We start from the raw sequence: 15,053 nt of genomic DNA, 5'->3' as shown, positions 1-15,053 counted from the left end.
CCCGCTCTTTTGGTGTTAAACCTCCCTGGATTTTGAAAGACTGCTCTTTTGACATCTCACTGTCTATGCACAAGAAAGAAGATACTCCAAATTACGTGTTCAGGAATCTAATAGCTGAGAAAACCCAAGTATTGGACAATACTGGTTGGAATCTTTTGTACACAGATGGCTCAAAATCTCCTGGTCTGCCTCCTGCTTGTGCGGTGGTAGATGCTACAGGACGGGTTCTTCTCAACCACATATTTCACGAAAGCACTTCAACTTTCATAACCGAAGCCAGAGCTATCCTTCACGCTGCCAACCTTGCCCATAAAAACAAACTCAAAACCGTCATTGTTACTGACAGTTTGTCTGTATTACTAGCTACCCGGAACCCTTCGACTTCGAGATGGAGCACCATCAACAAATTAAGGAATATAATTACTACACCCGGCGGAAAAATTAAAATGTTATGGGTACCAAGTCACATCGGTTTACTGGGAAATGAGCAGGCTGATCGAGCGGCAAAGTATGCTGCTTCTGCTCCTCTAATTATGGATGATGTCATGGAAAAGTTGGATCTTCAAAGATACATTGGAAGAAAAGTTAAAGAGAAAATTGCAGAAGGAAATTTACAATACCATCATCAACACTACTCTTGCATTAACCCTCAATTAACTCCACCTCTATATCCAACAAATGTTGAGAAAACCAAGATCCAAACATTTTCGAGAATTCGCCTTGGTCATACAATTGCAACTCACCAATGGATCCTGAAGAAGTCTTCTCCCCCAATCTGCTGTTGTGGACAAACTCTTACTATAAAGCACATTCTCTGCGACTGCCCCAACTTTTCCTTGGCTAGAAGTATTGCATTTGGAACGATTAACCCTTTGAATATTCTACAATCAACTTCAGAACAGAATATCAATTCAATATTTTACTTTATTAATACTACTAAGCTTATTATCTAATATCATTTTTTTTTTAAATTAGAGCCGATAGCCTGTGTTGCTAGTGCTCAATGTCTTTTTTTTTTAGTCTAAGAATTCAATTCATTAGTCTAAAATTAAAATAATAATAATAATAATAATAGAAGACTGAAATTTTCCACATATACTTTACGAAACACTCTACTCGTTATGTGTAAAAATGGAATCGTACGCACATAAGGTAACAAGTCATTAAATTTTGTTTTATTTTTCACTTTTCTAAGATTTAATGCTTGTTTGTCATAAGGCAAACAAGAAGAACGAATGCTTAAAACTATTTTGTACACTCCTCAAATGCAGACCTATTATCTGCCTAAAAATGGGTTAATTTTAAAATGAATACGGTAGACGACGGCCACGATTAATTTTTTCTTAATAATACCAACGATATGGATATCAAATAAGAGAGCTTGGAGAGTAGAATGCGAAAAGCGTAGTGATGGGTATGCGAAATTCGGTCCGCGCCGAATATAACTTTTTATTTAATTTTTTTTTTTTTTTTTCACTTATTTAATCGATCGCTTGCGAAAATTTTCAAGCCAACAAGTTGTGCTTGTCTTCCGCCTTTGTGTGTATCGCCAGCCGAGCAAAGGAAAATATTCCTAACCGAATAAATATTCGGTTTCAACAAAGGCGAAAAAACTATGACAACATTGCAATCACGCAAGTGATGTCGCCCTCCCTCCAAATTCATTCCTCCTGTATCCATTGCTAATGTTGGAGTTAGCGGAACGATGTGGGCAGATCAAAACAATTTTCAAAAATTGATTTCTTAATTAATCAAGGGATGCCTGTGGCAAATTTCAATTTCTTATTTTCGTTTTTTGCATCTGTGACGATTACCCAATCAATAGCTTCGTCAAATTGACTTGCGCGGCATTGCTAGTTTCTGTAAAAACAAAATATTCAAAGACTTTCTTATTTGGTTTTGATCTACGTCATATGTCATGCATTTTATATTAATTATAATATTATGTAAGACGAATAATTTATTTTCATTTAATATATAATAGGAAAATAAAATAAATATAGACGACGTGACGGCTCTCATAAAACAATTTTTTTTTTTTCTTCTTTCACTTTTTCTTATCGTACCACTACCATAAGTCGCAAATTTGCACCGAGATAAAACAAATATTTTCTAAAAATGTGGGGCAAAATCGGGAGGGAGCATCCTCGAACTTGAGAAATTCTTGGTTTTTTTTTTTTTTTTTTTTTTTTTTTTGGAACGATCTTTAAAGATCTTCAAATTAGGCTGAGGATGATAAGAAAAATGTTAACATCAACTTGATTTTTTTTCGCTTTTAACAGAGAAGCTACGCCTTACGAACACTTGACGAATTCACCTTTTTGGGATAAAGAATGTCATTTTTTTGTTTTTGCCATTTACAATATATATGCTCGCTACGAAGTTTCACTGCAGCTATTGTAATAAATAGGAATTCTATTAGTTCTCGGGATTTTCTGAAGCAGAGACGAGAAAAATTCATTTAATCGGAAAATATGTGCTTCACCAACTGTTTTAGTTCGCAGAAATGTTTTATTTAAATTAATTATCACAATATCAGAGATTAGCTTAGGCAGGCAGTAACTTGACTTAATGCTTTCCTAGAAAATTTGATATATTTTAATAGACTTTAATGATAAAGCCATAGCATAGCAGAACAGCATACCTTTCTTATCGTAATCAAAATTATATCGCATTTCTTTTTCTTTTCTTGTCTTGTGTCAGAATACAGAATAAACTTCGTAAGACACGGGTTTACGTTCTTGCGAATACCATATAGCATATTTTATGCAGCAATAAGACATAAGCAATAATTCAAACTTTTTAAAAAATATTTTCATATCCAGGACGTACAAATTTGCTTGGTCCGTTTTTTTCTGTTATGCGAATAAACAATTGATTTTACTTTAGAACAAAATGAATGAATAAATTAGTTAAAGTATTGTCGTAAACCTAATCCATTACTAATCTCTTCCAACGGCCAAGCAATTTTCAAAAATCTCGTTTTCAAGGGTATTCTCACAAAGATCTATATGTCGATATTTCTCCATAAGACTGAAAGCACAGTTTGAACAAACAATAAGTCACCTATTAAACCTTGTGTTAATTGAAAGGGAAGGAATGATGTCCGTTGATAACGGCTAAATTTCTTCATACTGAAAACTCACGATATCATGACTTTTGACCATTTCTTCTTGTATCTGCGTCAACGATTGCTGGTAGCAGTGTTTACGGATGATTTTATTTAGTTGAAACAAGTCATACTATGCGAAGTTGACCGCCTCAGATGGCATCACGATGGAAGTTGAGCCTAATCGTCGACATTATTGGATCGCTTTCCTTGATTATGTGGCCTTTAGACATCGTCACTCGTAAAAGTTTAGCAAAACTTTCCTTCAAATTACCAGTACAAGCAAAGCTTCCTTATTGCGCTTTCCAATAAAGAAATCATACGTTAATGAATTCTTCATTTAGTTCGTACTAAGAAGCAAACTTTGACTGTTATTAATATTAAGGGAGGAATTCTTATTAAGAAGGCATCAAATGGTCCACTTGATTGAAACTTACAACTAACTGCAACGTTTTTATAATCGGATATACAGTTAACGAAACATTGCTACTCTATGACCTTTAATGGATAATTGTCGAATCTAAAGTATTGCAATTCCATCGCAGACGTTGCAAAGTATCGTAATTTGGCAGAAATGCTTGCGCTGTCATATGAAAGGTGTGCGGACGCGGAAATCTTGGAACAACTTTTCGATTTTTACCACTTATGAATGAACTCACAGATCAATTTAGCTACATTTTTTCCATTCCCGTTGAAAGCCTAAAACAACCTAAGGAAGTATTAGGTATATAAAGTATTGCTTTCCGCATGAAACTGCGTGCTTCTTACGATGTACGTGGCCCTTTCAATTCATTCGAAATTTCGCGCATAAATATGTTAGATAATGGTATTTGAACGATGTAAGCGGACGTCGATATGAAATATGTACGCCATTGCATGCTGTTCCTTTTTAGTCTGGGAAAAAAATGTAATTGAAGCTACGGTCAGCTAACTAAGCTTAGTCAGACACTTAGACACTTAGAAAGTGGTTTGCGACATTTTAGGCAAAAAACTTTTTGTCTTGAAAACAATAAAATTCGCATAAGGCCGCCTGTCTCTAGGAAAAACCACCCAGTAAATAATTTTCAACTGGTGCTGGGAAATTTTGCCACACTTGTGGTATTCTCCACACCCGGCCTAATGCTAGACTTATTCAGATCGATGCGTTCATATTTCTCAAGTTAACGGTTCACAGAAGCTGAAGATGTCCGAAAATGCTAGCGCAACCATAAGCCAGCCGATAAACGGTAGAATAGTGGAATATTAGACGATCACGCCAGGCCCGCTAAATCCGAAAAATGCAACGATGTCATAGAGCTCGTCAATTGATTCAATTGATGGCCCATAAGTATAAATTTCTTTTAATTAATACTTTAAAAACCGATCTCATTATCAACAAGAACAAATTTAATATCAAAAAACATATACTGAGCGCACCACATATATCAATATTTTTCAGATGCTATTCAATACAAACCCTTAAATATCTCATTATAATATGAAATGGACTAACATCGCTTGCAAAGAAAGCGAATCTTATATTATTTAGACGTTATAACTTCAGGATGAGTATCTGTGCGTTAAGGCTTAAAGGTTTTGAGTCTCATTAAGCCACCGAACTACTAGGTAAGAGCGGAAATGTGTTCGCTCCGAGCCCATCACGCCAATTGTGTAATATGATGAGGTGCCGCGCATCAAGCACCCGATTAGGATTAACGGCTTCGGTTAAGAATCTCTCTACACCTCTGCTTGATATTGTAATTGGTTAACGTTCACATCATCATAAATTTTCGAAAAATTTTCATAACAATATGACTATAAAATTCGAAATTCTACAACATAATTAGGTAAGCCGGAATATCCAAATACACTTCGCCAGTTATTCAAATCAAGAATTTGCATACACCAAACACAGTCACGTAATTCTATAAAAATGTTGCAAATTTGAAAATGTCCGGTAGAGACTTATAATAAGCTGTCGTATTCTAAGCAACATTACAAGCACCTTACAGGTCACAATGTTTTCTTTTATTTTATTTTTTTTTTTTTGTTTGTGGTTTCTATAACTTAACAATTTTGTTTAATAACAAAACGGATATTGGAAAGTTTTGATGTGACTATTTATCCAGTATATCAAGTGTGATCCAAAGTCAAAAAAGGTATGGCACGAAAACACTTAGTCTTCACTTACGATGAGTAAGAGCCAGAATACGCCCGAAAGTTCATCTTGACATTATTATTCGACTTAAATAAGCACTTTTTAGGAGTATTATGAGTGCGCCTTATGGAATATATTGTAAAACATTAAAGAGGTTTAAACTTCTTTTTAAATACATATAAATGATCTTCAATGCTTCAATCAGCTGCTTTTAAGTGGATTCGTATCCTTCTTCGTGTTAACAAAAGTATCATTGTAACCATCGATGAATTTTTAGGATAAATCTTTTTAATATGTAGTTCCGGAATTCTCTAATTCCGAGTTTTTTTATATGTTTTTAGAGATACATAGTCAAATGGCTATATATAACTATACCTAAAAATTGCAATAGTTGAGATAATTTTGTATGCCCCTATGTTTAAGTAGCATTGATATTAAATCTATCATTATTCTAAGACACTTTTCGATTAACACTGTTATAACTATAAGTTTGTGTGTATGCAAATTGTTTGAAAAATATTTCCGAATTTATCAGCACAATGCATATATAGTAAAGTAACACAACAATATGAGTGATTTCATTTTCATTTTTGTTAAATAACTTTCAAATTGTTTTACACCCCTTTAAAATATTTGTATGCATAACAACTTAAAAACAGATTCTCACGCTGAACACAGCTAAAAACTAAATATCAATTAAGCAGACATATATATATATATATATATATATATAAACTTTCACATATTTATCTGTGTGTATATGCACAAATTATGTATAAGCGACGACAATTGTTGTTGAGCTATTTACTATAAAAACAAGGAAAAATATATAATATGAAAACACTCAGATTATTTAATAAAACGAGCAAAAAAAAAAAAAAAAAAAAAAAAAAAACAATATTACTAACAGCTTAAATGGTCTCAAAGTAATGTGTTTATAAAATTTGTGGGCTGCATTTATGATAAAAGCAAAGTAATCAAATAGCGTTTCAACAATAAATGGTTAATAATTTTAAATTGCCTATCCTTAGCAAGATACGCTTTTATATATACAAACTAATATATAAAAAAAATAAGCAGAAATTTGTATATTACGTACACTCTTAAATAAACGATACGATTGATGTATGTTTGTTTGCAATGCTAAAGTTATCAAATCGACGTGATGTAGAAAAGTTTGATCGACGAGGCGAGAGGGACGGAAGTCCGAGTGGGAATATTGGCACACTTGGCACACAGCCTTAATTATGAATGAATCTTCATATATACATATATTTCCTTCTTCTTCCGTTTTGCGTATTTTTTCTTTATGTAAATAATTTCAAAAGTCGACGGCTTGATTCCTTTTACAATTTTTTAAAATATTTAAAATATTGTATTACATTTGTTGCAAAAGAATTTTATTTTAGATTAAATAATTTTGACTGGTAAACATATGGAACTCTAGCGCTCCATTGTCTGCACTTTTATTATTGTTATCGTTATGATTGTTGAGCGTTAAACAATCCCTTTCGTTATTTTTTAATTTTATTTACTCTGCACTTGTACTAATTTATATTGTTTCGCGACCATTTAAATTTACTAAAATTTCATCTTTACATTAAATTTTATTATTAGACTTTCAACAAATTCACAAGCTTTCCTTTGTTTTACACAAATATTATAAGAACTGCTTAACAGTATTGCCAGCACAATAATTTTATAATATTACATATTGTTTTTTTTTTTATAATTCATTTTTTATTAAAAATTCTTGTTTATTTAACTATTTTCTTAGTTTTCCATTTTATTGTTTTAAATCACATCGTTCGTGTATCTTAAAATTCAGGGATGGTAAACATTTATATTGGAACGATGGAACATAACTGACAAGCAGCAGAGTAACGTAAAAAGTTATTCTCAAGGAGAATGACTTTCGTACTTAAGTAACGAACTGTATGGAGAAACATGTTGAATGGAATTTTGTTAATAAATTTAATAAAATCATAATTCAAGCATAAAATTGTTTAATAAATGAATGAAAGAATTAAAAAAGCTAAGTGTTTAATTTATTTACGCATTGAACCAAACAAGTAGCAAACGAGAACATGAAAGCTACTTTATGTGTGTAGATAATACTTAGCTAAAAAATTAATAATACAATGCCAAACATTTGCTTACTATATTGGGAAAAATGATAGTTAGAGATATCTTTGTAAAACCATAAGAAAATGCTTTATTTAAGTTTGCCCCTTGCCGATAGCATGAGATGCTAGTGTTTTAAGCCTTTAGTCATGCAATTTATTTCTCTGTCTAAATTCGTTATAATAACCATCATAAATATGTTGATTTCTTTATTATTTGTAACGCGGCTTTTCTTGGGCCTTCTTAATCCGATAATAAGAATAACACATCTTTACAATGCATTCATCTTTAAACGGTATTTAGGCATATTAGAAAACTTTTATCGGGATAACTCGTAAAAACATCATCTGGTAACGATGTGCATTAATCAAAAGTTGTGTATATTCTTAAGCGAATAATATAAGCAGAAAAAAAGCCATATCTATCAATTTGTGAAATTTCTTACATATTCTTAAATAAACGTATTCAAAAGAGAGTTCTGATAGATTATGCCTAAAGTGCGTCGCAGTCGTAAACCGCCGCCAGATGGTTGGGAATTAATTGAACCTACTTTGGAAGAGCTGGAGCAAAAAATGCGCGAAGCAGAGACTGAACCTCATGAAGGGAAACGTATTACCGAATCATTATGGCCAATTTTCAAAATACATCATCAAAAATCTCGGTATATTTACGATTTATTTTATCGTCGTAAGGCAATCAGCCGTGAATTGTATGACTATTGTCTTAAGGAAAAAATAGCAGATGCAAATTTAATCGCAAAGTGGAGGAAGTCCGGTTATGAGAACTTGTGTTGCCTACGTTGCATACAGACGCGTGACACTAATTTTGGTACAAATTGTATATGTCGTGTTCCTAAATCGAAATTGGAAGAAGGGCGTGTCGTAGAATGCGTTCATTGCGGCTGTAGAGGCTGTTCGGGTTAAAAATTTTGCAAAAGTTTGTATTCACTTTCTGATATAATATATAAATTTTTATTTTAATTTTTTTCTTTTTTAAATTCAAATTTGACAAAATTGTTTTCCAATATTAGCCAAATATAGAATTTTATCGTTTAGTCTTTATGTAGTCTTCTCAGAAATAAAATTATTTTTATAAATGAAATAAAACTTTTTTTACATTTTAAAATGTAAACGTTTTGAAAGGACAATATATATCGATATCTATGTACAGTTTCATTCTTATCTTAAAAAGTGTGCCTTTATAGGATAGCAGGTTATAGAAGAAAGTGTCACATAAGCTTTAATACCTTTGAGAAGCCTGAAATGTTGTTTTCTTATTGGATTTACAGTTTGCTTCTATGTCCTCTCCTCCTCTATGTTGATAGCTTTCTCACCGAACTTGTCAATGTTTCTCCCGCCTTTATCACATCTTAAACTCGTTAATCAGACTTATTCAATACTATTTGTGCTGAAAAGTACTGTAGAACGAAATCGTAACATTGTCAACTACCCGAGAGTCACTTGTTATGGATAACTGCCGATCATTAGGAATTCTGCTGACTATCAGTGCAGCGTTCCCTGCTATGCTTGGTTAATTGCAGAAACCTTAAATTTAACACCTATCTTGAACATAACCTTAAAACATATGCTCGGGAGAACGGTGACGTTGTGAAGGGATCGCCTATAGTATTCTGAATCTTGCAATGTTTATATGGTTTAGGATCGAATTTTTTATGCGTTTTGTGATAAAGTTAAAGCGGTAAGTGAGATGAAAACAAATTAAAAAAATGTCTGGCAAATTTTGACAACAACAAAAGGGTATAGCTTTTCGGTGTCGGTCTTTTTCCTTTTGCTTGGAATCATACTTGTGTCTCCTTCAATCAGGCTTAGATGATTTTGTTAGCTAGTTTTCATTAAATTTTACGAAAAAATGCAAGAAGCTTTCCGTCTCAAGGAGGAATTCATTAATTAATGAGTATTTTATCGATTCATATAAATAGGAAAATGTAGATTCTTTCATGGGTTTACAAGCCCTCTTTGATCAAAGGCTACGTTTTCATCTGTACATTGAGGTCAGTGCTAAGCGATCATTACATTACGAAAAGGCGAGACATGGGCTTAATCAGGCCAATATGCCTCGGTTGTGTGTTCTCCTTTCTCTACATACTATGTAGATTGGATAGAATCCGTTCAAAAGCAATCTCTGCCCGTTGCCCCTAGGTATCCGCTTGTCTCTTTGCATCCTTATGAAAATAGATTGCTTTTAGCCTTACACTCACGTATATCTATTCTTGGCGTTCCCTTCTCAATTAATGGTATTAACGATTTGACCGACATTACTTGGCGAGATGAACTTGAATCTCCCGACCCGTTTCTCTAGAAACTTTATTTTCGTAAAACTCAAACAAATGAGATATGATTAGAAGGTTTTCAGTCCCCTTAGCGTTCGTTCTACACGATATTCATTACTTAGTCTCAACGTCGGATTCTTTAAATTCATTCACCGCGATTTGCCTACGTCTTGTCTGAATCAATTTCGTATCTCGACGTCCTAGTATGGCTTGAAAACTTAAGTGGACTATTATCAGTTGGCTTACTTTTGTATGTTTGCAAAATCTTAGGCGTTCACTCACAACTCGGATCTGTACCGACCGGTCTATGCTCTTTTTTTTCCTTTATTTTTGCATCATCTTTTTCTCTCTTTACTTTTCCTTATATATAATTTGTAATATTTATAATAATTATAAGAATAAAATTTACTTTTAAGAATCTATTAAATTCCATTGTTAATGTATTTTAGTAGAATTTCATATGTAAATAAAATAAAATAAATATCGCAAACGGCCTGTTATCGATAAATTCGGATTATCACTTGAATATTCCCGCTATTTCTCATCAATTACGTCTCAAGAAAATTACTAAAGGAATTTACACGAAAAATGCTCTGGAACAATCTAACATCATATAAAGAAGTCTTGCGTAGATCAAGAGTTTGTATACCTCATGACCGCTTTATGACGTGTTTTTTTCGATCGTAACGAAGCCGAGTATAAGGACTTATGCGGACCGTTACAATGCAAACAATCTTGCGCTATAAGAAGGTAAGATCAAGTAAACAAACTATAGTTGGCAATGATCCAACATTAAATACTCCACGTCACTCTCTAGTAATTCATATCAAAATTTTTCTAAATAGGTTATTGATTGGGCAGTGGAAGATGTTGTGCGATCCGAATCGTTCCTCGGTGGGACTAAAAATGTGTCAGTGAACCAAATTTCATCAACGTTGCGCACAAGACGGACGGACGGACGGACAGACAGAAGAGCTTGAATCGGTAGAATAAAGGATGGATCTATCTCAAGTCCTTCTGATTGCTGCATATATCCGCATAAACTTAATATACCCTTGCACCACAAGTAGTGTAAGGTAGTATAGTAAGTCAGTTAATGTTTGGACGGGGAAAATTTCAAAATGTATTGTATTTTTTTTTTTTTTATTTTAAATGCGAACATAATTTTAAATTAACTCGTGAAAAGCAAATTGGCGCCACAAGTAGTGTAAGGTATAGTAAATCAGTTGATGTTTAGACGGAAAATTTCAAAATGTGTTGTATTGTATTTTTTTCTTTCTTTTAAATGCGAACATAATTTTAAATTAACTCGTGAAAAACAAATTTAGTTCGGTAAAAGAATTTATTGTAAAAATAAAAATAAAATAATAAATTCACATTCAAACTATATAGAAATGTATGATAACACTTTGTTATGTACATTTGAATATACATAAATATAGAGAGAATATTGAATTTTCCCACACATACATACATACATACATACATACATACAGAATACTATTTACAATATTAAAATCAAATAAAGTTAATTGCAAAAAAAAAAAAAAATTAAATATCAATATCTGATCGTGTCTCATCCGATGTCGTGATATCGTTTACGCGGAAAACGCTTCTTAAGTTTTCCAACTGGTACGGATTAAAGCCCCGTGTAATAAGTTCACTTTCAAGTTGAGCGACAATAGCTTTTAAGCTTTTAAGCATAGCTTGACTTTTCATCAGTTGACCCGCCATGTATTTATGCCGCAGTTGCATTTTCACTTTTTTCACTTTATTATTGTGACGTGAACGGCGACAAGCTTCGGCACGATACTTACTAGGATTCGATGACGCGGAGTCCGAGAGAGTGATTGGCATGACACGTCTTTCAATAACTACAGGATTCTCGATAAGCATTTTATGAACGTAATAATCCTCTTGTTGATTACAAATAGCTTTTAAATGCTTCATTTTCTCGATTACAATTCTATCGATCGACCTTTGACTTATTCCAGGATAACTGTACAGTGATCTCATAGTCACTTCGTCGTTGGCTTCGATTGTAGCCGAGGATTTCTTAACTACCATATCCATTGCCGTAGTAATTGATTGTTTTTCATAATTATCTAATTGTTGTTGCTCTTGCAGATACATAATGCCTCATATACGCAAATCACTTTATTTACTTAATAAAAATGTGAGTTAAAAAAATATTCAACTTTTGCAAATCCGTCTCTACGTAGCTAACACTTTGAATTGATTGCAAATACTAATATCGTCCACTGCAATGTCCTCTATATTTATATAATACGATGCAATAGCCGGTTACCGTTCAAAATTCATAAGATATATGTAAATACATTTTCCCGTCCTTAGCTTGTATGATATATGTACAGTAGTGTCCGGGCATGTACGCGCTCATAAAACGCGATACCCGTTTTTTGTTTTCAAGTTCTAATCTGTTTCTGCAAAATGTTTTCTTTCTTTCTACACAACATAATTTTTTTTTGATGTTATTATTGGGAAAAACAAATGCATTTGCCTATCTGTGCATGCATGTGCATGATTTATTCCCTGGTATAGATTAATTTACTGGCAGACATTTACTGACCAGCTAACTAAAACTACCTGCTGTGAACTTTACATAAACAAAATAAAGCGATTAGCGAGCGAAAGCAAAAATAAAACAAAACATGACAAAAAAAGGGCAACAAACAAATTCAAAGAGAAGAGAAATTATGAAAATTTTGCTTGATCTGCAAAATCAACATAATAATAAGTATGAGTCATAAAGTATAGTTGTTTACGGGTAAATAGATGTAAAATAATCGTGATACAGAGAGAGAGAGAGAGAGAGAGAGCGAGAGAGATAGTTGAATTCGGCGATGTCAACTCCATATAGATAGGACGAGAAGACTTTTAAAGGTTAAATTCTTTATCATCTTTAAATTGTTTGACAATTTTTGCCAAATAAAAGCAAAGCAAAGTTGTTTTAATCTGTAACGAGGGTGGATCGCTCCACGGCTCTATCTCAAACAATTTTCTGACCTTCTTCGCTAATCTAGTTTAGTCACGTGAGTAACACATTATCTTGCTTTCCTTAACTTACGTTTCGGAACTTTTTTTTTTTTTTTTTTTTTTTTTTTTTTTTTTGAAGCGGTGCCCACGATTTAAGAGATTTTTTCCCCTTCCTCATCTCAATGTAAAGATTGCAAATGCACCCGAAAAAATTGAGATAAGCGGGTACAAATGTTTCCCTTAGCGAGTTAATCAAGGCAAATTAACTCAAATTTTCTTTCTCTTTGTTTGTTGTTTATTTTGCGAACAATTACTGTCGTAAAGAATTTCTAAATTTCCCCATTAAGACCATATAGACTAGGTTTGAAGATGGACAAGATCAAAACACGCGTTATGATCTTAGTAAGTAAGACTTGTAATAAAATAGTTAAGAAGTAAAAACACTGTAGTGGGACAGGAGGACCCATCCCTAGGTAAATACCCTAAACCAACTCTGCAGTTATTCGTTTAACAAGGCACATGGTTGAGAAAGTGCTCCGATCCGATTCATTCCGACAAGGATAAGAATAGTAAAACGGACAGCGGGATAGACAAATTTAGATCGATTTAGTATCAATTTTTGAACCCCTTAGTATAATAAAAGCATCCCGAGTCTTTCTGCGTAGCACAAGTTTACTTCACTCTTGCATCACAAGTGATGGCTACACGGGTCTAAAAGTTGCAATGTCTGATTGATTGTTCGAAAAATTTAATACAACTATTGCCGACATTTAGTAAAATATTTTACAAATTCTTCAATACTGGTTTGAGGTGATAAGTGGCGAAAATTGTTTACGTTTTCCTTTTTCCCCCTTGTTACTGTCATACATTTTAGTTGAAAATTTAGTTTAGTATGTTAATGCTATAGTCGGACAAAGCCGACCATTTTGCTTAATTGATACAAAATACAAAAAAAATTATATAATATTGTTAGGAGAATGCCTACATGGAGAGACATCAAACGGACGGACGGACGGACGGAAGGACGAATGGACGGACAGATAAGTGCAAATTCATTTTCTGAATCCATCAACCTAATAAAGGGTAGGGCCTATCTTAAGTCCTTCTGGGTCTCACTGCCGTCCGTACAAACTTAATGTACACCGTACATCAAGTGGTAAAGGAATCATTTCGAATATTTTAATAAGACAATTAATTAACCTTGGTTTTAAATTATGCTCTAGATTGAGTACAAAAATGAGTTGAATCGACTCGTGGGCATTACACTTTCCATAGATCCGTTTCTATTGCATGATTAAAATAGTAAGCTCAGCGGACTCCTATTATATCTACCTTTTTAAGTTGCATTTTTTTGTTATAATTTATAATCGGCTCGTTGTTGTTGTTGTTGTTGTTATTTTTCATTACATGAACGAATGTGACATTGAGTTATTGATAGCGAATAATAAAAGAAAACTTTTATTGCTGATAGAAATAGGAAAGAAAAAATAAAGAAAAGAAAAATGAAAAGGCAAAGATTACACTTTTCGTATGAATTAGTTTTCAGGCGAAAACTTCACTTGGACAACACTTTAATACTCGCTGGGTTTTCCGAAAAGTTCGCGCAAATATTTCACCATACATAAGTCCTTTTTCAGGACAATTTTTATTATTATTACGCATTGCCATTATTGCAGTTATTAACCAGATTTTGTTTCAGGCGAAAAATATAAAGAATATGCAAAAACTTAAATTTCCTTTCAATTGTGTTGTGCGTTTATTGCGTTTATTATGCTTAGAGAATATTACAATTAGTGGTTGTTCCTCAAAGAGCAATGTTAAATTTTAATCTTCGATCAGCAGTACGAGTAAAGGTAGAACACTGTCAACTCTTCAATATATATGTACTTTTCTTTTATGCATTGCGATCATCTCTTAACGTTTGTAACACCCAGAACGACTTGAGGCAGGCCCGCCTTTTATTATACCGATCGATTCAGAAGGATTTTCTCATTCGATCTGAGCTTGGCTGTCTGTCTGAGGTCTGCCCATGTTTTCGACTACCAGGTTGGTCCATAATAACATTCTGAATCATTCTGAGCTTCTGTTCTGTTCGCCTGATGTCTGTCCATGTATCCTGCTGTCAAACCTACAGGTCAGTCCAGAATCGTTGTCTGAATCGATCCGGTAGTAAGTCACTACCAGAACTATCGTAATTGTCACTTTCATCTACAACCTACAGGTCGGTCCAGAATCATTGTCTGAATCGATCCGGTAGTAAGTCACTACTAGAACTATCGTAACTATCTCTTTCATCTTAATTCACTGCATTTTCACAGTTTTCTTTTTCAAAAACGTAAAATTCATTCTAGAAAATTCTAGAAAGTTCTGGGTTTTGCTTTAACAACAGACTCATG

At 33.3% G+C, this 15,053-nt stretch overlaps 3 protein-coding genes across 6 annotated transcripts in view; 1 reads left to right on the top strand and 2 right to left on the bottom strand.

The window, feature by feature from the left end:
• The window catches only part of LOC119633245 (receptor-mediated endocytosis protein 6 homolog), a 20,796-nt gene extending 13,893 nt beyond the window's left edge, over positions 1-6,903 (bottom strand). For 2 of the 4 annotated variants that reach the window (XM_038026701.1, XM_038026710.1), the window contains exon 1: positions 6,346-6,565. The gene's annotated coding sequence lies outside the window, so the exon portion shown is untranslated. Of the gene's footprint in view, positions 1-5,621; positions 5,928-6,345; positions 6,566-6,628 lie in introns of those variants that run through there. The other 2 variants (XM_038026692.1, XM_038026718.1) reach the window with 2 other exon arrangements.
• Positions 6,904-7,746: 843 nt separating this feature from the next.
• On the top strand, positions 7,747-10,962 carry LOC119636318 (protein BUD31 homolog). Its single transcript, XM_038031623.1, has 3 exons — positions 7,747-8,306; positions 10,113-10,410; positions 10,506-10,962. The coding sequence occupies exon 1, from the start codon at positions 7,859-7,861 to the stop codon at positions 8,291-8,293; it is 435 nt and encodes a 144-aa protein (XP_037887551.1). The 5' UTR covers positions 7,747-7,858; the 3' UTR covers positions 8,294-8,306; positions 10,113-10,410; positions 10,506-10,962.
• Positions 10,963-11,184: 222 nt separating this feature from the next.
• LOC119644233 (protein sisterless A) lies at positions 11,185-11,944 on the bottom strand. The gene has a single exon (XM_038043769.1). The coding sequence runs from the start codon at positions 11,791-11,793 to the stop codon at positions 11,212-11,214; it is 582 nt and encodes a 193-aa protein (XP_037899697.1). The 5' UTR covers positions 11,794-11,944; the 3' UTR covers positions 11,185-11,211.
• Positions 11,945-15,053: the final 3,109 nt, after the last annotated feature.

The sequence above is a fragment of the Glossina fuscipes genome, unplaced genomic scaffold (assembly GCF_014805625.2).
Source record: "Glossina fuscipes isolate IAEA_lab_2018 unplaced genomic scaffold, Yale_Gfus_2 0, whole genome shotgun sequence".
In the NCBI taxonomy this organism is placed as follows: domain Eukaryota; kingdom Metazoa; phylum Arthropoda; class Insecta; order Diptera; family Glossinidae; genus Glossina; species Glossina fuscipes.
Note: the sequence above shows the minus strand (reverse complement) of the source record. Positions and strands in the feature narration are given on the sequence as shown.